This window comes from Sus scrofa, chromosome 3 (genome assembly GCF_054392235.1).
Source record: "Sus scrofa isolate SSC_HxYL_T2T_F1_AM1 chromosome 3, Sscrofa_HxYL_maternal_Yorkshire_Landrace_v2.0, whole genome shotgun sequence".
In the NCBI taxonomy this organism is placed as follows: Eukaryota; Metazoa; Chordata; class Mammalia; order Artiodactyla; family Suidae; genus Sus; species Sus scrofa.
The window spans coordinates 99,204,979-99,232,673 of NC_139385.1; the positions used below are offsets into that span (position 1 = coordinate 99,204,979).

General features: G+C 36.9%; 1 protein-coding gene across 5 annotated transcripts in view; it reads right to left on the reverse strand.

Moving 5' to 3' along the window:
* The window catches only part of ACYP2 (acylphosphatase 2), a 195,623-nt gene that overhangs the window by 81,381 nt on the left and 86,547 nt on the right, over nt 1–27,695 (reverse strand). The window contains exons 4-6 of one of the 5 annotated variants that reach the window (XR_014839417.1): nt 5,926–5,978; nt 4,459–5,314; nt 452–4,417 (exon numbers count right to left, since the gene is read on the reverse strand). The exons of 3 other annotated variants lie outside the window; for them this stretch is intronic. Coding sequence is in view for 1 of the 2 variants with exons in the window: in XM_085015630.1 (XP_084871756.1) it covers nt 5,926–5,978 (53 nt within the window). In the remaining variant the exon portion in view is untranslated. Of the gene's footprint in view, nt 1–451; nt 4,418–4,458; nt 5,315–5,925; nt 5,979–27,695 lie in introns of those variants that run through there. One more of the 5 variants, XM_085015630.1, reaches the window with a different exon arrangement.

Here is a 27,695-nt window from a genome sequence, read left to right on the forward strand (position 1 = left end):
TAGTCTCATTAGCCACATTTTAAGTGCTCGGCAGCCACATATATTCTCCATAGTCACAAAAATTTCTATTGGACAGTGATAAACCTAGACTTTGCCCTTGAGGTTGGAAAAAGGCCAGGAAGCATGGCTATCATCACAATTTCCAACACTTTCTAGATGAGCTTTGAACCTATGCAATGGTTCAAGAAAGGGAAGTAAGAACTAAACAATGAAAAACCCAGGAAAGTAAAATAAGAATCTAGTAGAATGGCTGAAAAATAAAACAAATATAATCAATTAATATATACCTGTACTGGCAAAAATCAGAAAATATGAGGAAAAAGCTAATTTACAATTGCAACAAAGGATAAAATACTTTGAAATAATCTTAAAAATGTGCTATAGTTATAGGAATAGGAATAAAATTTTAAAAGGTCATTAAGAAGTAAAAATAAGATCAAGAGAGATATAATTTGTTTTTCCTGATTTATTGAGAAATAACTGACATACAATATTGTGCAAATTTAAGGTATACGACAATTTGATATATGCATATACTGTGCAGTGATTACAATAAGTTTAACATATCCATCACCTTACATTGTTGCCTTTTTGTGTGTGTGAGCACATTTAAGATCCATTATCTTGGGGAAAAAGATCTATTCTCTTAGCAAGTTAACAATACTGTTAACTATAGTCCCCTTGCTTCATATTGTTTGATGGCAAGATATTATAAATAGGTCAATCTCCCCAAATTAATCTTTACATTTAACATAATTGCTACAAAAAAATTCAAGTGGCAAAAATTTTTGCAACTTGGCAAATTACTCTCAAATTTATCTGGAAGATGACCAGCTATTTGGCTAGCCAAAAAACTTTAAGAGGAGGTTTTGCTCAAATGAGAAATCAATTGAAGCATATTATACACACTCAATAATTAAAACAGTATGGATCTTGCACAGCAATAGAATAGATCGATGAAACAAAGCTTTAAAGCCTAAAACAGATCCATTTATTTATATGGATCATTGTTTATGACAAAATGGGCATCTCAAATTAGAAGAGTGATGAATTATTTAACAGTTTAAAAAAATAGAATCCTGTTTCATAATATGTCAGATAAAGTCTATATTGGTTAAAGTTTTAGTTTTAAAATAGAAAACACTGAAGTATTAGAAAAACAGAGAGCTGCATAATTTTAAAGTATTTCTATTGGGAAGGAATTCCTAAGCATGATCCCCAAGGCAGAAACCATGTGACTGACAGATTAGATTCATAAAAATACAAGACTTACATATGGTACAAATCCCACCATAAATAATTATCAAAGAATCTGTTACTGACCTAATTTTCATCATCATGAGCTTTGATACATAAATTTATTTCATACATTAATACAAAGGCAGGTCATACAGCTATTAGTAATGATCGTGGAGATATATGTATTTGCTGACATGGAAAGATTCACAAAAAGAACTATACCTAAGTATGTAAAGTATGCTTCAGTCTTATGAAAAATTATGTACATAGTCATATATTTACAAACATTATATAATTGAATTCTGGAAGAATATACACCAATCTTTTAACTTTTTTTTTTCCCACAGCTGCACCTGTGGTATATGGAAGCTCCCAGGCTAGGGGTCAAACTGGAGCTGCAGCTGCAGCCTATACCCCAGCCATGGCAACACCAGACTGTAACCTATGAGACACCTTGCGGCAATGCCAGATCCTTAACCCACTGACTGAGGTAAGTGATCTAACCCACATCCTCATAGAGATGTCAGGTTCTTAACCCAGAGTCACAATGGGAACTTCTCAAAATCCCAATATCAGCTATCTCTAGATGGTATTTTTTTCTTTCCTTTTTTTTGCCACGCCCACAACATGCAGAGGTTCCCAGACCAGGGACTGAACACAAACCACAGCTGTAACCTGAGCCACTGCAGTGACAACACTGAGTCCTTAACCACTAGGACACCAGGGAATGACCATAACTACTTTATAAAAGGAAATCTGCTAAATGAGTGAACTGACTAGTGAGGAAGGCACTCAAGTTCCTCAGTTTCAGACATATCATGGAGGTATGGGTAATAAACTACATGTATAACGTCACAAAAGCTGTTTTCCTTGTATTCTTTTAGTGTTTTCATTCCTTTTTTTGATGCTGGAAGCAGGGATGCCATTAGCAAAGGCCTACATGACAGACCACTGTTAATATGATCATAACTGGGTTATTCCAGCCTCAGTAAAGCACATCAGCACTGCAGGGGAACGGAGATTACACTGAGGATCCAGGAATGACCGGTGAACTCCAAATTAAAAAGCAAAACAAATTAGAAATTCTACGTGCAATTTGATGTGTGATCTATGACAACTGTTTCCTGTAATGTGAAAGGCAATCCATCCACTATAAATGAGGAATTAACAAATTTTCCAAAAGACTCTTGCATCTCCAAAAAGAAAAAAAGAAAAAAGCTCAGGCAATATAAAGTAAAACAAAAATAGCCAGCTTCAAATTGAAAAACAATCTAAAATGTGCCTTGCTAGAAAAACTAACATGGCCACACCATCACCCCTACTACTAAATTCATTCATTCATTTCATCTGTTTATTCTTTCATTCATCTACACTGAATACCTACTAAGTGCCAAGTAACTAAAGCAGGCAGTAGTCAGAGCTTACAATCATCAGATATAAGCATGTTATGCCTCAGACTGAAATCCTGCCAGATGGAAGTTAGCTAAAAATAAATTTTCGAGAAAAAAAGGAATAAAGCAGAACTCCTAGCATCATGTATAGTCAAGCAGATAAGCGTTTGCTCTGACTCAGTTTTCAAGCACTGATGGTCCTATTTGTCTCATCAAAGATAGAAATAATGAGTTTTAAAGGTGTAGAAGAAAGAAGGCACTGTAATGTAACATATGGAGAAATGGTAGATTTCTTTCAGCTATCTGAAACACAGAATGTGGGAGGGGGAGGGAAACTGCTAAGAACAGAATTAAATTTACTCTTTAGTAAATGAGTCACTTCTAATATTTAGGAATTAAGTATAACCAGTAACACCTGAAAATTGAATGCCACAGCCCTCAAAGTAAGATACAAATTATATATTCCAAAACAGAAGTAACAACACTGCCCACAGCCAGGTCTGGATATAGATGCCATCAGAGCTGGGCTTCAGTCAGTCTTTCAGCCCAGCTAAGGAGATCAGGAATGCTCATAGCCTGCACAGAGCAAGGACTAAGAGCAGTTTGATTTGTCTCTCAAAACCTAGGACATAACTGTATTCTTTTTACATCATGTAGGTCCTGGGCATCAGATTTAAATATCACTGAAAAGCTACACTTTTACAGTGGATATAGAATTGAGAAAGTATTTATCAATTTGCTTAAATAAATAGAAATGTGGATCTGGAGCCCAAGGTCTTTTTTTTTTTTTCACCTCAGGAACTGTTGAGTACTGTAAAGCAGTATTTCTCAAACTAAGTCCTACAGGTATATTATTAAAAGTCTTCAAATTCTTGCTGACATTTAAAAAAATATTTTGTTTTAATTTTTTTTTTTTTTTTTTGTCTTTTTGCTATTTCTTTGGACCGCTCCCGCGGCATATGGAGGTTCCCAGGCTAGGGGTCAAATTGGAGCTGCAGCTGCCGGCCTACGCCAGAGCCACAGCAACACGGGATCCGAGCCGTGTCTGCAACCTACACCACAGCTCACACCAACGCCAGATCCTTAACCCACTGAGCAAGGGCAGGGATCGAACCTGCAACCTCATGGTTCTTAGTCAGATTCGTTAACCACTGCACCACGACGGGAGCTCCTGTTTTAATTTTTATGACCATCCTTTAAAAAGAAATCTAAAGATAGTCTTCACCTTTTGGATGAACCCCTGCACCTACATACTGCTTTAAGTTTTTTATGCAATAGTTTGTATGTAAAATTGAGTTTGTTGGTTTAAGTCAAGCAAGCTGACTGGAAGACTATATATAAACCAAGTAGTGGGAAAGCCCAATATCGTCTTTGACTGTTTTAACTCATATCAATTTACTAGAAGTAAGTATAGTCTTCATTTTCTAATAAGAGTTCTTATATTCCTGATCCTAGCAATAGTTCCATCAGATACCACTTAATGAAGATATTAATTAACTGAACATTATCTCTAAGTAATAAAGTTTTACAGAGCTGACAAGTGATACAGCTTCAATGTGCTATTTCAAGCTTACTCATTGGCAAAGAGTAGGTTTGATTTGCCTAAGTTCTAGTCACAGACATAAAGGCATTGAGAGTCTTTGAGTAACTTATGTAAACAGGCATTTGCTGAATAAGTATTCCCAAAATCCAAATACAGAAACAGAAGAACCACAGAACTAGACTTTTGGTAACATCTTTCTGCTATAATTCTCCAAATCAATACTATTTCACCAAAGCAGTGTCACCTATCCCATTAAAGCTATGTTGCTCACCAAAGCAGTGTCACCTATCCCATTAAAGCTATGTTGCTCACCAAAGCAGTGTCACCTATCCCATTAAAGCCATGTTGGTTTGAATTGCAATGTTCATTTGAATCGTAATGGTTTTGTAGTTCTATTTAATTTGTACATTTGTTTTGGTTTTACTTAGTATAAGAATTATGAGCATAAAATATTACAGTTTTATGTTTGTATTATGTTAAGTAACATAATAAGTAATGTAAGTAAAAGAGAACTTAAGTAATATTAAAATAATAATTTCAATCAATACTCGAAGTCCACAGGAATTTTATTTTTTCTTCAAGAGGGTAGGATACATCCCTCAAATTGAGCAACTCTGTGTTATGACATACATTAGTTTTTTTTTTTTTTTTTTTTTTTTTTAAGAGAAAAGAGTATGGTACCATGGTTCTCAATAGGCAGCTTAAATTTTCCTTTTTTATTTCAGAGTAACATTCCCTGCATTCTTGTATCTACTTCGCTCTCCAAATTCGAAGCTCAAAGTGACAGGCCATCTGCAGATGGCCAGAAATGGATACCATCAGCAAAAGGAACCCTTTTTGTAACGGTCACTATACCAAAGATAATTGCTTCATTTTTGGCTAAACTGTCAGCTTCTGTAGACAGGATGGCATTAATGCCTGTCACAACTGGGTGGCTCAATGTCTGCCAAATGAAGGTCATTTTCTTTTTTTATTCCAGTCTTATTCAAACAAATGTCTTAATATAGTTATTTTAACCATACAAGACATACTCTATAGTGTAGCGTTGTTGTTGATGGAACCATCAACAACAAGATTGTTGATGGAACAATCTACTAACAAGTATCAATATCCTTGGAGACAACTCTCTGTAGGAGGCTCCCTGGATTAAAAAAAAAAAAAAAGATTCTAAAATGACAAAAATAGTACATTCCAATTTTCCAGAGAAAACAAAAACATGATCAACTTTTATCTCCTTTCCATAAAAATCATTAACTATGAAATAATGAGTACCCCCCAAAAGGCAAAAAGCCAATATGGATGAAAATAAGCAGTATATTCACAAGCAATATTAAAAATACATTATTTAGGAGTTCCCATTGTGGCGCAGCAGAAACGAATCCAACTAGGAATATGAGGTTGCGGGTTCAATCCCTGGCCTCGCTCAGTAGGTTAAGGATTTGGCATTGCCATAAGCTGTGGTGTAGGTCACAAATGCGACTCAGATATGGCATTGCTGTGGCTATGGTGTAGGCATAGGCCTGTGGCAATAGCTCTGACTAGACCCCTAGCCTGGGAACCTCCATATGCCATGGGTGCGGCCCTAAAAAGACAAAAAAAAATAAGAATACATTATTTAAATATACTTTTCAAACCTTCCAGTTCACAAAAACGAAGATTCTCTATCTCCCCTACCAAAATATATTATGTGTGTGTATATATATATGTCTTTTAAGAAAACATATTTTAAAAAAATTTCTGGGTGGTACTAACCTGGAAGCCAGCAAACATTCCTCGCTTCATTCTTAAGAAGTGAAGAAATACATCTGCAAAAATAAACAGCTTGAAAAAGCTGAGCTTGCCAAAAAAAATTAAAACCCAAAATGTGTTTCCACTGGTTCCTCAATAATTTTCTTTAATAATGGAGAAATCACTGTAAAAGCTAATAAATTTTATATTAGGGGCTGCCTCACTAAACATATATGCCCCCCCCCAAACACACACACATTTATACGATAGGGTATCAGGACACAAGCTGACAAATGACTAATCCTGTCCAATTTGATTCATGATACAATATTGTTCACTACTATACGAAAGTAACATTTTTCCTTCTTACTTTTCTCTGTAGTTGGGACTTATATCAAGCCCTGAAAAACAAACAAAAATAACCTTCCTTCCTTCCAAATTCTAAACATCAATTCTTATCAGCAGGTTATCTAATGAGTTAAGTCAATCACTAAGCCACTATTTCAATTTGTGCTTCTGCAGCAAACAACCTTCAGAGCTAAGAAAATCATTTCTGGGTGTATCCTGCTATTCTGGACAGAAACTAATTTCCTGCCCAACCCTGGGGTCACATGATACCAAGCTAATGGAAAGTCACATAGAGATCAAGCTCCAATCATTAAAAAGACACACACACCAAACTTCCATTCACCATTCTAGGGTTTACAAAGTAAACTGTGGTCACCTTAGGGAAAATGTAGATGAAAATTAACCTAAGTTGAAAATTAGAAATCCAAGGTTTAGGGCAGTATATTATTAACATCAACATCAGAACTGAGAGAGAGAGAGAGGGAGGCCACTTTAGGACTGCAGAGAGGAAAATAAAGAGATGTTATGTGAATTGTACAGAAGACAAATAAAAACGTAGAGACAAAAAAAAAAATTAGAGGATAAGTGCAACCAGAAAACTTCCAAGTGAATCATGCAAGGTCAAAGGAAAAGCAAGCTTGACATCTCCCTGAGCTGGAAGCATACACAAACCACATGAGGAACATAGCCCAGAAGATATATCTTATGGGTATGTGTGAGGTCCTGGAACATTCTGTGTTGTCACAATTTTAGGATTTCAGAAATTCCACAAGATAACAAGTTCATTAGCCTCCTCTTGTCCACATTTTGGTCGTTATTTTAATTCTGTATTCAAAAATGCCTAATATTGAACACACGCAAAACTTGAAAGATAAGTTTCAAAGAACAAATCAGAATATTATTATAGGAAATTACCCAAAAAATATTATGGAAAAAGTCCAAACTGATATGAAAGATGGTTTATGGTTTATATATTTCATGTCCTACCCACTCGACTTCAGAGTACCAAAGTATATATTTGCATCTTTAAGACTGCAGGGCTTTATTAAATATTGATTCCAAGCTACCAAAACAAACAAACAAAAAACTAGCTACCATTATCTTTAATTTTGATTCATGCCTGCATTGACAAAAATATATGCAAGATACCAGTGATGATTAATTTTATGTGTCAACATGGCTAGACTATGGTGTCCAGTTGTTTGGCTGAACATCAGTTTAGATGTTGCTGCAAAGTTATTTTTTAGATTTGATTAACATTTACAATCAGGTGACTTTAAGCAAAGCAGATTATTCGCCATAATACGAGTGAGCCTAATCTAATCGGTTGAAGACCTGAAAACAAAGACTAAAGTTTCTAAGAAAAGAATTCAGTTTCCAGCCTGAAGCTTATGTATTTTACCTGAATTTCCAGCCAGGCAGCCCACCCTATAGATTTCAGATTTGTCAGTCCCCATAATAATGAAACTCTCTCTTTCCCTACGCGTGTGTGTGTATATATATATATATATATCCATAGATAGTGTGTTTATGTGTATATATTGTTTATGTGTATGTATTATGCATGCATATGTGTGTGTACATACATAGACACACTATGGATTATGCTCTGGAGAAACCTGATTAATACAACGCCCAAAACCATTTTTAAAAAGTATTACATTTATCCTAATATTATGCAAATTTTATAACTTGAGGAAAACATTGGCTATTATCAAATATTCAAGGTTGTCAAATCATTTAAATAACCTGCGTTAATATGGAGAAAGCCTACGAATGTTCCCTCTATGGTTTTTAAAGCTTCCATTACACAAATTAAGAGTTTAAAACATATTGCACCCCCTACAGGGGAACATTTGGTTTGCATTTCTAAATTGTATTTTGGAGTAAGTAAGTAAATTTCACTTACTCTACAATCATAAAAAGAGGATTCAATTGAACTAAAGATCATAAAGAGGATTCGATTGAACTAAAAGGAAATGGATTGGTATACCTATTTCAGGAAACAAAGAGATGCCAGTACCATGGAGAATTTATATAACACTAATAGCCACCTGGTATAAATAAAGGATGTCATTTGTGAAAACTGCAAGAGTCTTAGGTTTGTCAAAGCACACAGGATAAATTACCTTGTTTTCAAAGTACCTTTTAGTACTTTAGTTTTGAATAAAACACAATAGAGATGGTATATTAGCAGATGACAGGCAACCTAATTAAACAAAAACATACAAAACATGTTTGGGGTAGAAAATTTTAGAAACATCACTGTTTTAATTTGATAGGACGGCAATTCAAAACCATTCTCTATGCGTAGCGAACAATGATAAAGAACAGATCTAAATTGCAATTCATGACATGTGCCTCTAATTCACATTATCCATTATAAATATTTGAGAAAAATATTTGCAAGCAGATAAATTCAGTGACATCTTGAATCCAAGGCCCAAACATAATAGCCAAATGCCTTAAGGGACAGGGAAGTTAATAACAGCATCCGGTAAAGAGATATGGGGAGGCAGGGCATGCATGTCCCATGAAAAGGTAAGCTTATTTTTAAAACACAGTGGCAACTTTATTCTATTCCAACAGAATGCATCAGCCTGGTATAGAATTCAACAAACATCTGGCACTTTGTGATACCTAAACTAGAGAACAGAAGTAAATTAGAACAGTAAACACATCAATTAGGACAAGAGAACATAAACATAAATATCTAGAAAATACATTCTAAAAGGGAATTTCTATTTGATTAGTACACTACTCCTAATTATTGGTATGTTTTAACCTAAAGCAAAGTCTGTATCACATGAGAGGAGAAAAATTAGCTGCAAATGAGTATCCCTTAACCAATTATATGAGACATATTAGTAAATCCGTACAGATCAAAGGCTCTAAGATGGAAGTTAAACTTTAGGAGCTGAAGGAGAATTTCAGAGAAAGGATTTAGGAAAGGAATCAAATCATTAGGAAGAGATTACTAAAAAGGAGATACCGGATGAGTTAAATCTAAGTCACTACAGAAAGGATGTTGAAGAGATGGGTCTCTTAAAAAATACCTCAAGACAAATGATAAGACATATCCACTCAAAATCTATGGGATGCCTCAAAAGCAGTGCTCAGAGGGAAATTCATAGCAATACAGACCTTCCTCTAAAAAGATCTCAAATCGACAACTTAACCCAATACCTAAATGAATTAGAAAAAGAACAAAACCTAAAGTCAGAAGAAGGAAAGAAATCATAAAGATCAGAGAGAAAAATCAATTAAATAGAGATTCAAAAAACAATAGAAAAAAAAAATCAATCAAACCAAGAGCTGGTTCTTTGAAAAGGTAAACAAAATTGACAAACCTCTGGCTAGACTCACCAAGAAGAGGAGAGAAAAAACCCAAACAAACAAAATCAGAAATGATAAAAGAGAAGTCACAATGGATACCACAGAAATACAAAAAACCATGAGAGAATACTACGAACAATTGTATGCCAATAAATTTGACAAACTAGAAGAAATGGACAACTTTCTAGAGACTTACAGCCTGTCAAAACTGAATCAAGAAGAAATAGAGCAACTGAACAGACCAATCACTAGAAATGAAATTGAGTATGTCATAAAAACACTCCCTACAAATAAAAGGCTTCACGGGTGAATTCTACCAAACATACAAAGAGGAATGTATACCCATCCCCCTTAAACTTTTTCAAAAGGTTGAAGAAGAAGGAACACACCCAAAGACATTCTATAATGCCACCATCACCCTAATTCCAAAACTAGACAAAGATACCACCAAAAAAGAAAATTATAGGTCAATATCTTTGGTGAATATAGACGCAAAAATTCTCAACAAAATTTTAGCCATCCAAATCCAAAAACATATCAAAAAGATCATACACCACGACCAGGTGGGATTCATTCCAGGTTCACAAGGATGGTTCAACATATGCAAATCAAATCAACATCATACACCACATTAACAAAAGAAAAGTCAAAAACCACAGGATCATCTCAATAGATGCAGAAAAAGCAATTGACAAAGTCCAACATCCATTCATGATAAAAACTCTTACCCAAGTGGGTACAGAGCAAACATACCTTAACATAATCAAAGCCATTTATGACAAACCCACAGCAAATATAATACTCAATGGAGAAAAGCTGAAAGCCTTCCTGCTAAAACTGGAACAAGACAGGGATGCCCACTCTCACCACTTTTATTCAACATGGTACTGGAAGTCCTAGCCACAACAATCAGACAAACAAAAGAAATAAAAGGCATTCAAATAGGAAGAGAAGAGGTAAAACTGTCACTGTATGCAGATGACATGATACTATACATAGAAAACCCTAAGAACTCAACCCAAAAACTACTTAAACTGATCAACAAATTCAGCAAAGTAGCAGGATATAAGATTAACCTTCAGAAATTGTTTGCATTTCTGCATACCAACAATGAAATATTAGAAAAGGAATACAAAAATATAATACCTTTTAAAATTGCACCCAAAAAATCAAGTACCTGGGAATACACCTGACCAAGGATGTGAATGACTTATATGCTGAGAACTATAAAACATTAATCAGTTAAAGAAGATGTAAAGAAATGGAAAGATAAATCATGCTCCTGGCTTGGAAAAATTAATATTGTAAAAGTGGCCATACTACCCAAAGCAATCTATAGATTCAATGCAATCCCTATCAAATTACCCACGACATTTTTCACAGAACTAGAACAAATGATCCAAAAATTCATATGGAACCACAAAAGACCCAGAATTGCCAAAGCAATCCTGAGGAACAAAAATCAAGCAGGAGGCATAACTGTCCCAGACTTCAGACAATACTACAAAGCCACAGTCATCAAGACAGTGTGGTACTGGTACCAAAACAGACATACAGATCAATGGCACAGAACAGAGAACCCAGAAATAAACCCAGATACCTATGGTCAATTAATCTTCAACAAAGAAGGCAAGAACATAAAATGGGGAAAAGACAGTCTTTTCAGCAAGTATTGCTGGGAAACCTGGACAGCTGCATGCAATGCAATGAAACTAGAACACACCCTCACACCATGCACAAAAATAAACTCAAAATGGCTTAAAGACTTAAATAGAAGACAAGATACCATCAAACTCCTGGAATAGAACATAGGCAAAACATTCTCTGACATCAACCTTATGAATATTTTCTCAGGTCAGTCTCCCAAAGCAATAGAAATTAGAGCAAAAATAAACCCATGGGACCTCATCAAACTGACAAGCTTTTGCATAGCAAAGGAAACCAAAAAGAAAACTTACAGAATGGAAGAAAATAGTTTCAAATGATGCAACTGACAAGGGCTTAATCTCTAGAATATACAAGCAACTTACACAACTTAACAGCAAAAAAGCCAACAATCCAATTGAAAAGTGGGTAAAAGACCTGAATAGACATTTTTCCAAGGAAGATGTACAGATGGCCAACAAGCACATGAAAAAATGCTCAACATCACTGATTATTAGAGAAATGCAAATCAAAACTACCATGAGATACCACCTCACACCCAGTCAGAATGGCCATCATTAATAAGTCCACAAATAACAAATACTGGAGGGGGTGTGGAAAAAAGGGAACCCTCCCGCACTGTTGGTGGGTATGTAAGCTGGTACAGCCACTATGGAGATCAGTATGCAGATGCCTTAGAAATCTATTCATAGAACTACCATATTACCCAGCAATCCCACTCTTGGGCATATATCCGGACAAAACTTTTCCTTAAAAAAGACACATGTACCCACATGTTCATTGCAGCTCTGTTCACAATAGCCAAGACATGGAAGCAACCCAAATGTCCATCAACAGATGACTGGATTAGGAAGACATGGTATATATACATACATACATACACACACACTCACACACACATATACATACACAAAATGGAATACTACTCAGCCATAAGGAAGAACGACATGATGCCATTTGCAGCAACGGGCATGGAACTAGAGACTCATCCTGAGTGAATTAAGTCAGAAAAAGAAAGACAAATACCATATGATATCACTTATATCTGGAATCTAATATAAGGCGCAAATAAACCTTTCCACAGTAAAGAAAATCATGGACTTGCAGAATTGACTTGTGGTTGCCAAGGGGGAGGGAGTAAGGTGGTTGGGGAGCTTGGGGTTAATAGGTGCAGACTACTGCCTTTGGAATGGGTTAGCAATGAGATCCCGCTGTGTAGCACTGGGAACTATGTCTGGTCACTTATGATGGAGCATGATAATGTGCAAAAATAGAATGTGTACATGTATGTGTGACTGGGTCACCATGCTGCACAGTAGAAAAAAAAACTGTATTGGGGAAATAACTATTAAAAAAAGAGAGAGAGAGAGAGAGATGGGTCTCCACATCGCCTGAGCCCTGTGCAGAGCTAAAAGCATCTCACAACAACAGGGGTCTGTTGCATCGTCTGGAAAGAGAAAGCAAATCAAGCCCCCTCAAGAAAGGAGTGGAGAGGGGGGTGTGGTAGGAGTGGGTGGGGAGAGAAGATACATAACTGGTGTCCTAAAAGGATATGCAAAGGTTTTGTGAGAAACCAAGGACAATAACAAACAGCAGACCTCTGCAAAAACTGAGGTTTCTGACCCTCACATAGCCTATATACTTCTGAGTGTTACCTCTTCAGTGCTGACTAGCTGCCTCTGGTTCTTCATCATGCCTTTGATTCAAATAGCCTCTCTGCACCCAGCTGCTGTCTCACAATTTTTGAGCTCAGTTCCTGCAAATTGGCAATATTCACCCTGGCCTTACAGACTTCACCCACCATACCTATACAGGTCCTTGGGAAAACACTCCCCTGACATAAGGAAGCAAAAAACTTCATAGCCATCTAAGGGAAGACATAGTAGTTCAAAGTAGGGAAATCAGAACAAATAGAATAGTCACCATCTACCAAGGCCAAGTTAATGGAAGAAATAGTAACAATGTAATAAGAATATTTAAGGAGATACACACAGACAATCACTACAAAAATTTTGGAGGGATGAAAGCTAAAAGAAATGTGAAATCTGGAGTTAAAATTCCAACAGAGGAAGTAAAATTGAAAAATCAAACTAGTAAACTGCAAAATAAAGTAAAAGAACTACCACATCATAAAGCGAAAATTACAAAGAACTGTAAGTTATTGTCGAAATACAAGAGGAATGGAGGACAGATCTAGAAAGCCTAATATCCAAACACTAGGACATTTAGAAAAAGACAAAAGAACATAAGCAATGTCCAAATAGGAAAACTTCTGAGTTGAGAAAGAATTGAATTTTCAAGTCAAAGGAGTTCACCAAATGCTAGGCAGTTAAAATAGGCAAGAGAAAAAAAAAAAAAAAAAGACACACGATTGACATATTATGGTAAAATTTTTTAACTCTAATAGTAAAAATCAAGTCTTATAGACCTCAAGAGAGAAAGAAAAGGGTACTAACAAAGGTAAAATAAACAGACTGCCACTCTTTCATATACCATACTAGAATATGAAAGAAGTACACAGACTTAAAAGAAAAAAAAAAAAAAGAACTGTATTCTAAGAACCTTGTATCCAGGCAAGATATAACCCATAAATCTAACGACATAAACTTCAGAGTTTTAAGGATTCATAAATTACTGATTTAACCTTTTGTGAAGGAAAAGTATTAGAAGAGTACTCTAGGTTAGACACATAAAATATCAATGTAATACATCATACTAACAAAAACAAGGAAAAGCAAACCATCTGGTTAGTTCAACAGATACAGAAGACATCTGACAAACTCTAACACCCTTTCTTGATTAAAAAAAAAAATCACTCAACAAACTAAGAATAGAAAGGAACTTTCTCAGTCTTACAATAGACATTTACTAGAAACACAGCTAACATCATACTTCACGGTGAAAGACTTCCCCCCTAAGATTAAGAATCAGACAAGGATTTCTGCTCTCACTACTTCTATTCAACATAGTACTCTACTACCCAAGGAAATTAGGCAAGAACTAGAAAAAAGTCGCCCAGATTGGAAAGAAGAACTATCTCTATTTGTATACGACATGATCCTATATAAACAGTCCTAAAGACTCTACCAAAAACTCTCAGAACCAATAAATGAGTTCATCAGGGTTGCAGGATGCAAGATCAAATAGAAAAATCTATTGTATTTCTATATACTCAGCAAAACTAAAATTAAGAAAACAATCCTAGTAACAGTAGAATCAAGGGAGTTCTCACTGTGGCTCAGCCAAAACTAACCCAACTAGTATCCATGAGGATGCAGGTTCCATCCCTGGCCTCACTCAGTGGGTTGAGGATCTGGCGTTGGCACAAGCAGTGGTGTAGGTCACAGAGGCAGCTTGGATCCTGCACTGCTATGGCTGTGGCAGAGGCCGACAGCTACAGTTCCAGTTCAGCCCCTAGCCTGGGAATTTCTATATGCTGCGGGTGCAGCCCTGAAAAAGATAAAAGAAAAAGGGCAAAACAGCAGAATCAAAAGGAGTAAAATACTTAGGAATAAATTTAACAAAGAAGAGCAAGAAGTACACAGTGGTCTGTGAGGATAAAAAATTGCCCCTGAAAATCTGAGGTGTCCATTCTGACCTAGGTTTGGGGAGGCCCCCCAAACAAGCAAATGCATATGGTTCTCTCTTCCTGCTTCCACTTGAATGTTATCAGAAAGCAAAACATCCTGAAATAGCCCTGAGAGTTTTCACTAGTAATACCAACTCTGGGTATGTATACTTTAAATATCATTATAGTTAATAGACCGTCCTGTGTGGACAGCATTTTAATAATGAGTAAATGTTTATAAGGGATGATAATTATTTCCTAGCCTAAATAGTTTTCAAAACTAGTTAGGGGAGTTCCCGTCATGGTGCAGTGGTTAACGAATCCAACTAGGAACCATGAGGTTGCAGGTTCGATCCCTGCCCTTGCTCAGTGGGTTGAGGATCTGGCGTTGCCATGAGCTGTGGTGTAGGTTGCAGACGCAGCTCGGATCCTGCGTTGACGTAGCTCTGGCGTGGGCCAGTGGCTGCAGCTCCGATTAGACCCCTAGCCTGGGAAACTCCATATGCCGCGGAAGTGGCCCAAGAAATGGCAAAAAGACCAAAAATAAATAAATAAAACTAGTTAGGGATATCAAACATGACAAATTGATTACAACATTATAAAGCAACAGGAAAAGAGGAGAGAATCTTAGCAGAACTTGTAAATAGATAATAGAAGTGAACTAATTAAGTATCAAGAAAATAGTCTTTAAATGTTTCATTAATGTTAATGGTACTTACTAATCTACAAATATAGTTTGTACTATATGTTCATACAATATAATTTTATAATAATATGAACTTTTTTGGGTTTTTTTTTTCTTTTTTTTTCTTTTTTCTTTTTAGGGCTGTGCTTGAGGCATATGGAAGTTCCTAACCCCGGATCGAATCAGAGCTGCAGCTGCCACACCACAGCCAATGTGGGATCGAAGCCCATCTGTGACCTACACCACAGCTCACCGCAGTGCTGGATCCTCCCACTGAGTGAGGCCAGGGATCAAACCTGCATCCTCATGGATACTAGTCAGGTTAGTAACCTATTGAGCCACAACAAGAGCTCCTGAACTTCCTGATTTAAAAAAAAATCAGTGCATTTAAGGTTTGGATAGTATGCCTCATGTTTTTGTTTGTTTTTAAGCTGGTTAAAAAAAAAAGCTTTAACTCAAGACATTCATTTAAAATTTTCTTTATTTCCAGTTAACATCTTACTTCCTACAGAATTGACTAAAATCCATTTGCAATACTGTAAATAAGAAATATATATATTTGATCATTTAGATAACCAAAACATATACCTCAGATATATCTGGTATTCATCTATAGTCCCTGGCTCAGAGCTCCCAAAACCTTTGGAATTTTCCAATTGGTAAGAGCAATGGGAGCATCCATCACAACTGGGTTTATGTTAATGAAAGTGACTTTTGTATCCCACTCCCAGGTAGGGGCTGGTTGCCAGGAGAACCAACCATGTGAGTAGAAAGTTGGCCTTGATTTCCAGGGAGGGAAAAAGGGCTTGAGGGTAAATCAGTTGTAACTGGCCAATGGTTTGGTCAATTATGACTAATGAAGCCTCCATAAAAACCCAAAAGCAAAGGATTTTGGCTCTTGTTCCAGAGAGCTTCCATGTGGGGAAGAAGAATGCTTCCACTTAACAACCATGCCAGGCACCAACCTTCATGAGGACGGAAGCTCCATTGTTTGGGATCTCATCCCATGTATCTCTACATCTGGACATCAATTTGTATCTTTTAAAATCCTTCTGGAGTTCCCATTGTGGCTTAGCAGATTAAGAATCCAACTAGTATCCATGATGATGTGGGTTTGGTCCTTGGCCTTGCTCAGGGGGTTAAGGATCCAGCCATGCCTCAAACTGTGGTGTAGATTGCAGATGCAGCTTGGATCCAGCATTGCTGTCGCTGTGACTCCAATCTGACCCCTAGCCTGGGACCTTCCAGGATGTGGCGAAGAAGAAGAAGGAAGGAGGAAGAAGAAGAAGAAGGAAGGAGGAAGAAGAAGAAGAAGAAAGGAGGAAGAAGAAGAAGAAGAAAGGAGGAGGAAGAAGAAGAAGAAAGGAGGAAGAAGAAGAAGAAGAAAGGAGGAAGAAGAAGAAGAAGAAAGGAGGAAGAAGAAGAAGAAGAAAGGAGGAAGAAGAAGAAGAAGGAAGGAGGAAGAGGAGGAAGGAAGAGGAGGAAGGAAGAGGAGGAAGGAAGAGGAGGAAGGAAGAGGAGGAAGGAAGAGGAGGAAGGAAGAGGAGGAAGGAAGAGGAGGAAGGAAGAGGAGGAAGGAAGAGGAGGAAGGAAGAGGAGGAAGGAAGAGGAGGAAGGAAGAGGAGGAAGGAAGAGGAGGAAGGAAGAGGAGGAAGGAAGAGGAGGAAGGAAGAGGAGGAAGGAAGAGGAGGAAGGAAGAGGAGGAAGGAAGAGGAAGAAGGAAGAGGAAGAAGGAAGAGGAAGAAAACATCCTTCTATAATAAATCAGTAATCTAGTAAGTAAACATGTTTTCCTGAATTCTGAGAACCCTTCTAGAAAACTCATCAAATGGGGACCTCTGGTTTATAGCTAATCAATCAGAAGTACCGATACCAATCTGGGCTCACAACTGGCCTCTGAACTAGAAGGTGGTCTTGTGGGACTTAGCCCTTTACCTGTGGAACCTGATTCTATCTCAGTCAATAATGTCTGAATTGAGCTGAATTCTTGGACATCTTGCTGGCATTGGAGAATTGCTTGTTTGATGTGGGGAAGCCTCTAACACACCTTTTGGAATTGGGCCTGGGAGCCCTTTTCACCATTACACAGCATTCCTCAAAGAAAATGCTATTGGGGTGAAGAATGATCAGTCTTGGGGTTTCATATACCATGTCTATTTAAACTCTGTTTTTTAATCTTTTTGAACACCGTACAAATAAAATTAAGAGAATGAATTATATTACTCTGTAATTTTAAAGCAAATTTTAAATGAATCATAAATGGGAAAGTTTCTAATTTCTCCCAACTCATAATTCAACTATTTTCTAATTATTATTACTTATTCCTTACAGATAAAAAGACAGTAATCTCATTACTAAACACACAAATTGCCGCCATTATTCCACTAGATGTGCCATTTGTATAAAAATAATTGTCGATCATTCCAGGCTACATTCCAGACAATACTATAGACTAAAAAATATGACTGATTTTTATCCACATAATTATTATTAAATGAAAACCTGGCCTTTTGAAAAAAGTGAACAGAAAACAAAGTTTCATTTTATCTTTGACCACTTATCATAACAAAGTATGCACCAGTTCATGAATTATTTTCATGATTCACACCCATGGTAGAGTCAACTCTAGGGGCTTATCTCAGCCTACCATCTACAAATGATGTCTATCTGAACAAACTCCTTCACCCTCCCTACATTTCCTTTTCCTTAACAGTTAAAAAAAAAAGTTATTAAGTACCTTTATAGAGAACTAATCTCTGAATTAAATGAGATGATAAATATATTAATGTCATACAGATATATAAGCATTCATTCAGCAAATGCTACCTAGTATTTCTCTGCTATTATCTTCCATGTTACAGCAAACTTTCAATTTGCATTACTTGATAAACAGAGAATGTGGAGACCTTTTCCTTCTTTAAAGGATAGCAAAAACCTTAATAGGTCTTAAAACATTTTTATTTATTTATTTTTTGCTTTTTAGGGCTGCACGTACAGCAATTGGAAGTTCCCAAGCTAGGGGTCGAAACAGAGCTAAAGCAACGCAGGGTCTGAGCTGTGTCTGCAACATATACCACAGCTCACAGCAATACCGGATATTTACCCACTGAGCAAGGCCAGGGATCAAACCCTCATCCTCATGGACACTAGTCAGGTTTGTTTCTGCTCAGCCACAGTGGCAACTCCTAAACAATTTAAACCAAGTCTTTCAACTGGAAACCAAGTCTAGATTATAAGAAAGGCTTTTTGTTTTCATGTCTAAGTCCTATCTCTAATACTTTTTTTCATAATAAGGACTAGTAATAGAAACCCACATTTCTTCTTACATTTAAAAAAATTCCAGTCCTCTATTTTTTCTAAACAACAGGCAAAATACAATGAATCAACTAATCACTTTGTTGTACAGCAGTAATTATCACAACATTGTAAGTCAACTATACTTCAATACTATACTTCAATTATACTTTTAAAATGAAAAAAAAAAAACAGTGAATGAAGTGGCAGCAAAGTTTTTCAATTAATCACACAACTTACCAGGTTTCTGCTGGAGTTAGAACTTTACATCTATAAAATTAGATATGCTATCTACATTTATATTTTAAGCCATGCTCAGATTTTTGTATTTCACAGAGTAGCAATATTTTTTGAATTTCGAAAAGCACCATAAGGCTGACAACTTTTTATAATTCAAATTTTAAATAATTAAAAGTAAGGGTTATAGGGTTATTGTTAAATGGAGCAACAAAAATGTGAATACTAGGGAATTTTAAAACTACAAATACACTATCTGAAGCATTTAATGAAGGCAAGAATATTTTGATACCTAAGAGGAAAAACATTTTCAGATTAAAGAAAAAAGGTTTCTTTCCCAAGCAAGAGTAACTTGCCTCCCTATGCTGACAGATATGTGCTCTGTTTGTACATCCTATCTTGTCTCATTTCTCCAAGGATTAGTTCTTGGATTTAAATCTGGGTATCTCCAAATAACGAAAGATTTGACAAACTTAAGATCTTGTATCTTAAACTGCACATGCTAGACACTCTCAACCAGAACAAAACCCAGCTCTCAACGTAAGCCACGTTCTAGAGGGTAGAAATCAATACCAACAAATTAACAAACATGTTCAGATATCGATTAGTGCTAAGAAGAGAAATGAAGCAAACTAAGACCGAAATGGAGGGGAAGGGAGAGTATTCAGAGGCGTCTTTAACCAGGGTACATTCTAGCAGAGATCTCAACAAATAAGGGAGTGAGTCATTTGGAAATCTATGGGAATAATAATGTTTAATAGTTATAAAGCATTTTCTCCTGTGCCAGTCAGTATTTCAATTGCTTTACAGAGATAAATTCATTTATGATCCTCTTAACAACTGCATGTACCTACTATTATGATCCCCATTTTACAGATGAGGAAACAGAGGCTAAGAGAGTTAAGGTAACTTGTGTAAGTCAGACAGTTAGTGAATAGCAAAGCTAAATTGGGAACCCAAAGAGTTTGACTCCAAAGAGTCTTGCTCTTGACCAGTGTCACTATGCTCTACTGCCTCTCAGGGAACAACAGGGGCAAAGACCCTAACGTGCTAGTGCATTCACCTGGCATGACCCAGAAACAGCACAGAGGGCCCAGTGTGCCTGCAGGGGAGCAAGGGAGACAGGACTAGAACGTCAGATCAGAGAGATGATGGTGCAGCAGAGAAGGGGGCCCCTACATGGGGCCTTGAAGTACACAGTAGGATTTGGGGTTTTATTCTGAGTGAAATAAGCATCCGCTGAACCATTCTGAACAGAGGAGTCAAGACCCAATTAGTGTCTTAAAAGGATCACTCTGGCTGCTGTGCAGAGACTCGACTAGTGAGGACACAGATAAAAGCAGAAGCCAAGGCTGATGGCTCTGCAACGGTCCCAGAAGATAAATGGTGGTTTGGATCTAAGTGATCTTTACAGTGAGGGGATGAGAAGTGGTCAGATTCTGGCCATGTTTTGAAAGGAGAAGAGATTTAGTGATGGGTAGGAGATGGGAAGACAAAGAAACAGAGGAGTCATAGATGATACCAAGTCATAGAGTAACTCTAAGAAAGGAGCCGGCATTGCTTATATAGGAAATACTGGCCAAGAAACAGGTTAAAATCAAGAGGATGATTCAGGAGGACTGAGTGGCGTCCGAGAATCTCCATTTCTCACATGTTCCCAGGTGATGCTGACACTGCTGGTCCATGCACCGCACTTGTGAATAACAAGACTCTACACATTGTATTTTAAATAATTTCTTTCTGACTTTAAAAAGAAATATATGTTCATCTTATAAACACAAAAAATACCACATAAAATAATTCTATATGCAGAAACACTATTAATATTTAGTTATACCTCTTTCTGGACTTTCTGATGTGTTTACATGTTCATGTATTATAATGAAAAATATTATTTTAGAAAATTAGAATCCCTTTGTATACTATTTTTGAACAATATAATGAGCACCTTCTAGTTTCTTTAAACATTTTTAAACAATGATTTCAAAGAGATCAAGATATACAAACTGATACGCAGGGAAAAATGTAACTTTATTAACTTCCTGTGCCAGGCCACAGCTTGCTACACAGCTTCCATCCCAAGTAATAGTGGGGAGAAAATGTTACTTTAAAAATAAGTAACATTTTTCAAAGAGGCATTTAAATATTTTAAAAATATTTTAAAGGGCATGTTTTAGGTAAATATGCTACTATCATTTAGGTTCAAACTCAATCAGGACTCTGTTTCTCCCTTCCAAAAAGCTCCTTCCCATTTCTTTTTTCCTCCAAGATGGTATCTGAGTGCAAGGGAGAACTTGTCCTTTCCTGCTGATAGGAATGGAAAGTGTGGCTCTCCGGGTCCTCCCCAGCCTCCACTTGACCCTGAGGCTCACCAGGCACCATGCAGTGCTGCCTGCTGTACAGCAGTTGATTCCAGAACTTGGTGGGCACGTGCCAGCCCTTGGGCCTTGCTTTTTACTTCTGGTCTGCAGCTTCCTCATCCTTCCTCAGTTCTCTTTCTGCTACTTATTCCCTCAACTCTGCATCAGGCAGCCCTCATCCAGCATCACGTGCACAGGCTGTGGGCTCCTTGAAGCACCTCTCAAGCCATCCACGCCAGCGTCTCTCTGCAGCAACACAGCCCTGGGCTCCCAAGGGGTGCAGACTGTGTTGGGAAGTAGAGAACCATCCCATGCTCTTGGATACCCTGTGTCCTGCTCTGAGGTTTTTAACAATAAGAGGGTACAGAGACACTCTCCAATCTGATCTCCTGTTGCTATCTGTACCCAGAGTGACCTAAAAGGCTTTCTCTGTCCTTCTTTTAGAAAGGTAAGAGCACCTACAGCTGATCACATACATCCTGCATTTTGCCATATAGTAAAACTATACATTCAAACTACTGCATTTTCCTCCTGAAACAAAGAGGAGCTTTTGGAATTTAGAAACAAAGGCTGACTTTTCAGACTTTTCAGACTATGGATGAAAAAATAATAATTTAAAAATTAAATTCCCTGTCTTCCTTCTCCTATGGGTATAGCATCTCCACAATATTGCTTGCATATGTGATTTTTAGTGAGTGAACATTTCATTATATGGATATAATTTATTTAAACAATTCTCTATGATTGAACACTGTAATTAATTGTAATTTTCACCATTAAAAATAACTTATACATAAATCTAAACACATGTAATTATTTTCTAGGTATATATTCCTATAAGTGGATCAACAGAGTAAAAGGAAAGGATACAAACACTTTCACAAGGTTTTCTGCTACATTCTGCCAGTCTGTCTTTCAGAAATTTTTATACCAATTCTCCATACAAACTGCAATGGCTGAGAGTGGCTATTTCCTCCACACACCTCCCACAGTGGGTTTGATCATTCTTTTTTTCCTCCGCTTTCAAAATTAAGTTGAATTACACATAACATAAAAATCAACAATTTTAGAAATGCCTATCCAAGGAAGACAGATGACCAACAAGCACATGAAAAAATACTCAACATCACTGATTATAAGAGAAATGCAAATCAAAACTACCATGAGATACCACCTCACACCAGTCAGAATGGCCATCATTAATAAGTCCACAAATAACAAATGCTGGAGGGGGTGTGGAAAAAAGGGAACCCTCCTGCACTGTTGGTGGGAACGTAAACTGGTACAACCACTACGGAGATCAGAATGGATATAACTTAGAAATTTATATATAGAACTACCATATGACCTAGCAATCCCACTCTTGGGCATATATCTGGACGAAAATTTCCTTAAAAAATACACATGCATCTGCATGTTCATTGCAGCCCTGTTCACAGTAGCCAAGACATGGATGGAGTTCCCATTGTGGTGCAGTGGAAATGAATCCGACTAGGAACCATGAGCTTGCAGGTTCGATCTCTGGCTTCATTCAGTGGGTTGAAGATCTGGCATTGCTGTGAGCTATAGTGTAGGTTGCAGACGTGACTCAGATCTGGTGTTGCTGTGGCTCTGGTGTAGGCCTGCAGCAACAGCTCCAATTAGACCCCTAGCATGGGAACCTCCATACACCACAGGTGAAGCCCTCAAAAGACAAAAAAACACAATAGCCAAGACATAGAAACAACCCAAATGTCCATTGACAGATGATTGGATGAGGAAGATGTAGTATATATACACAATGGACTACTCCTCAGCCATGAAAAAGAACAAAATAATGCCATTTGCAGCAACATGGATGGAACTAGAGACTCTTATACTGAGTGAAGAAGGTCAGAAAGAGAAAGACAAATACCATATGCTATCACTTTTATCCGGAATCTAATATACAGCACAAATGAACCTTTCCACAGGAAAAAAAAAAAAAAAAACATGGACTTAGAGAATAGACCTGTGGTTGCCAAGGGGCAGGGGGAGGGAGTGGGATGGATTGGGAGCTTGGGGTTAATAGATGCAGACTACTGCCTTCGGAGTGGGTTAGCAATGAGATCCTGCTGTGTAGCCCTGAGAGCTATGTCTAGTCACTTATGATGGAGCATGATAATGTGCAAAAAAAGAATGTACACATGTATGTGTAACTGGGTCACCATGCTGTAGAGTAGGAAACTGACAGAACACTGTAAACCAGCTATAATGGAAAAAAAATAAAAATATATTTTAAAAAATCAACCATTTTAAAGTGAACAATTTAGTGGCATTTACAATATTCACAATGTTATGCTAGTATTCTTTTTACTCTTTGCCAATTTGATGGTTGGAAAAACTTCTCTCTTTAAATTGAATACTAGATATATTAAACATTTTGTATATATTTTCTGATCAATGCCTTTTCTTTTTTGTAAACTACCTAGCTATTTTTTTATATTTGGATGTTTTTGGCTGTGTTTTATGCAAATATTTAACACATTAGTATATGTATATATATATATCTATAAACATATATAAAACATATACATAATATGTTACATATACTTACAACATAGAGAATGCAATTATATTGACAACTTATCTTTTGACCATAAATTTTGTAGATGGTGTCCCTTGGCATATAATACTTTAAATACATCAAAACTATCCTACATCTCCTTCACATTTTATTCACGTTTATAAGGCCCTCACTAACTCCAAGATTTGGTATCTATAAATACTTCCTTTTCTTTAATGATTTCATCTTTTACATTTAACTTCTAATCTGGTCAGGATTTATTTGGTAGGATGGAGGAAACAAACATTATTTTCCCAAATAGTTACTAATGGTCTCGGCATTCTTTATTAAATAATCCATCTTGATCATATAGTAATTACATTTTCTGAATTTTCTGTTCTGTTTCATTGACCTAACTGGCCTGTATCTGTATTAGTGTTACACTACTATAATTACTATACTATTTGATTCTTTATTCTTCTAAATAAGTTTTAAAACATTCTGTTGTTTCTCTAAAAAACATCCCTGGGAGATGATCACTGTGTTAGTTAGGATGTGCTAGGCTGCAAAACCAAAGAGGTTTAAACAATAAAGAAATTGACTGGTTTTCAACTGAATCCAAATGTAGATCACATTTCAAGGTTGCTTAAAACAGTGGCTCATCATTGTCATTAATAATCCATCTCCCACTTTCCAGCTCTGCTAGCTGTTATGTCAAATTCAACCTACAGCTAGGTCTCCTCATGTGGAGGAACATCCTCCTCACGTGCAGGATGGCTGCCAGAAATAAATCAGACCACTGCATCCTCATTCACAGCCAGCAAGAGATTAGAAACCACCAGCAAACTGTTTTTTCATGTGTATCCTGTCATCTACTCATTCTTTTTTACCATTTATGATTAAGGAGGACAAAATTAAAATTATTTGCTTGGATTAATCAGGCAGGGGCAGTTAAGACCTGGCATGGGATTGGTATTGGGAAGCCAGTCACTATTTTCACTACCATTAGAATTTCTTGGGAGTTCCCGTCATGGTGCAGTGGTTAACGAATCTGACTAGGAACCATGAGGTTGCACGTTCGATCCCTGCCCTTGCTCAGTGGGTTAAGGATCCAGCGTTGCTGTGAGCTGTGGTGTAGGTTGCAGACGCGGCTCGGGTCCCGCGTTGCTGTGGCTCTGGCGTAGGCTGGCAGCTACAGCTCCGATTCCACCCCTAGCCTGGGAACCTCCATATGCCGCGGGAGTGGCCCAAGAAATGGCAAAAAAGACAAATAATAATAATAATAATAATAATAATTTCTTGGAGTTCCTGTTATGGCCAGTGGTTAACGAATCTGACTAGCATCCATCAGGATACAGATACAATCTCTGGCCTTGCTCAGTGAGTTAACGATCCAGCATTGCTGTGAGCTGTGGTGTAGGTTGCAGACGAGGCTCAGATCCTGCATTGCTGTGGCTGTGGCGTAGGCCGGCAGCTACAGCTCTGATTTGATCCCTAGCCTGGGAACCTCCACATGCCTTGGTGTGGCCCTAAAAAAGCAGAGGGGGAAAAAAAAGAATTTCTTTAAATGCATTAATTAACTTGAAATGAATTGGTGTCTTTATAATATTGAATCTTTTAATCCAAAGATACAGCACCTCTCCTATTTATTCAAGTTTTCTGCTTTTCTATCATGTATTTTTAGTAAGGGCTTGTGGTTCTATTCACACATATTCTGTACATGATTCTACTTATTTCACAAATCTATTTATTCTAGATAATTTTAGTTAGGGTTCTATCATGAATGGGATCTTATTTTCCTTTATATTTTGTACCTAGTTGTATGATTTCAGATTTTTTAGTTTTTGTTGTTTTGTTTTTAAGTTTAAACTAGCTTAAGCATGAAAGAAAGTTTATTGGTTCATATAATTGGGCAGTCCTAGGAAGTACCACCCTTCAACCCAAGCAACAGGCCCCCAGCCTGGGCCCTATATTCTCTAGGGCCCCCATGTACCAAGACACAAATAAATTCATTAAATAATACATGAATGCCTCTTCCACTCAGGATGTGGCCCTTAGAACTGACAGATGCAACATGTAATGATGAACATCAATTCTCACGGCTAACATTGTTCAGGCCCCTGGAATGTTTCTCCACATTTCCTGCCCAGTATCCTTAAAAAATGACTATTTGTAAATATTGTACCACTGTGACCTTGGAGAGAGACCCTGACCTTAATTAAAAATAGTTTTCTTGAAAACAAACTTATGTTTACCAAAGGGGGAAAGGCATAGGTATAAACTAGGAGTTTTGGATTAACAGGTACACACTACCATATATAAAACAGATAAACAACAAAGACCTATTGTTTGGCACAGGGAATTGTATTATGTTGTAATCATCTATCATGGAAAAGAATCTGAAAAAGACTATATAGCTGAATCACTTTGTTGTATACCTGAAACACAACATTGTAAATCAACTATATTTCAATTTAAAAAACCTAAAAATTTTATTTTTGTGAAAACACAACAAATTATAATGAGATTAAATTTTCAAAGGACTAAATTTTCAATCTTCAGATTTAATTTTACTAAAATTTGTTGTAATTATAGCTCATCTTTGAATATTAACATACAACTTTAAGTATTTTAGAAGATATGCAGCATTTTGAAAAATATATTAGAATACTTAATCTTTCAAATTTTTCCTATTGCTTTCATTTACATTTTTTTTTCTTTTTTGGCCACACTCACATCATGCGCAAATTCCCAGGCCAGGGATCAAAACTATGCCAGAGGAGCAACCCAAGCCACTAAAGTGACAATGCCAGATTTTTAACCTGCTGAGACACAAAAGAAATCTTGCTTTAATTTACATTTTTGATGAAATATATTCCAATTGGGCATATTTTCAATACAATTACATTTTAAAATATTTTAGATTATTACTAAAACAAAAATTAAGTATCGATAATAGTATCAGTGATTTTGCTGAAATCAAAGCAGTGGAAATAGGTTTTATAGAATTATTACATTATTCTTTATTACCCTCATCCTAAAATTCTGGCCCAAACTCAGAACATCCAGGTTTACATTTTAAAACTCAACGTATCAACATACGGTTTCTGAACCTCCATTTTTACTCTTGCCCAGACCTTGCAATGATTAGGGGAGGACCTTGTCCTGAGTTTTATGTGGCCTCCTCATGGGTGGATCCAGGGATTAAATGACATTGTCAAGGTAGGATGGCTGCTGACAGTCCATTCATATACCAGCCTAGTAGATAATGGATCGCAACTGCTGTTAGATCTTTCTCTGCTACTAATCCTGCTTGAACCACTTGCTCATCCCCCAGGCAAATCATGGTACTCTGGGGATGTGGTGCCATGACCAGACCAGCAGCATCTTATCTGCTCCCCTGTACCGGGAAGCTGAGGGTACATGAAGTGGAGAAGGTGACTGCCTAAAGATGATGGTTGTTAAAATTAAGTCCACCACATTGGAACCTAAGGTAGGTACTTATTTTGCAAATTAATTTTCTATTTCCCTCTTATCAAACTCTTATTAATTCTAATAGTATTCTGTTGGTTTTTGTTGGCTTCTAGGTAGAGGATGCTTCAAATGCAAATAAATGATAATCTGTCTCCTGCGTTATAAAATTTTTATTAGTAGTATTTTCCTTTTTTTTCTTCCTTTCTTTTTTGGCCACCCTGCCGCATATGGAGTTCCATGCTAGGGATCATATCCGAACAGCAGTTGAGATCTAAGCTACAGCTGCAGCAGTGCTGGATCCTT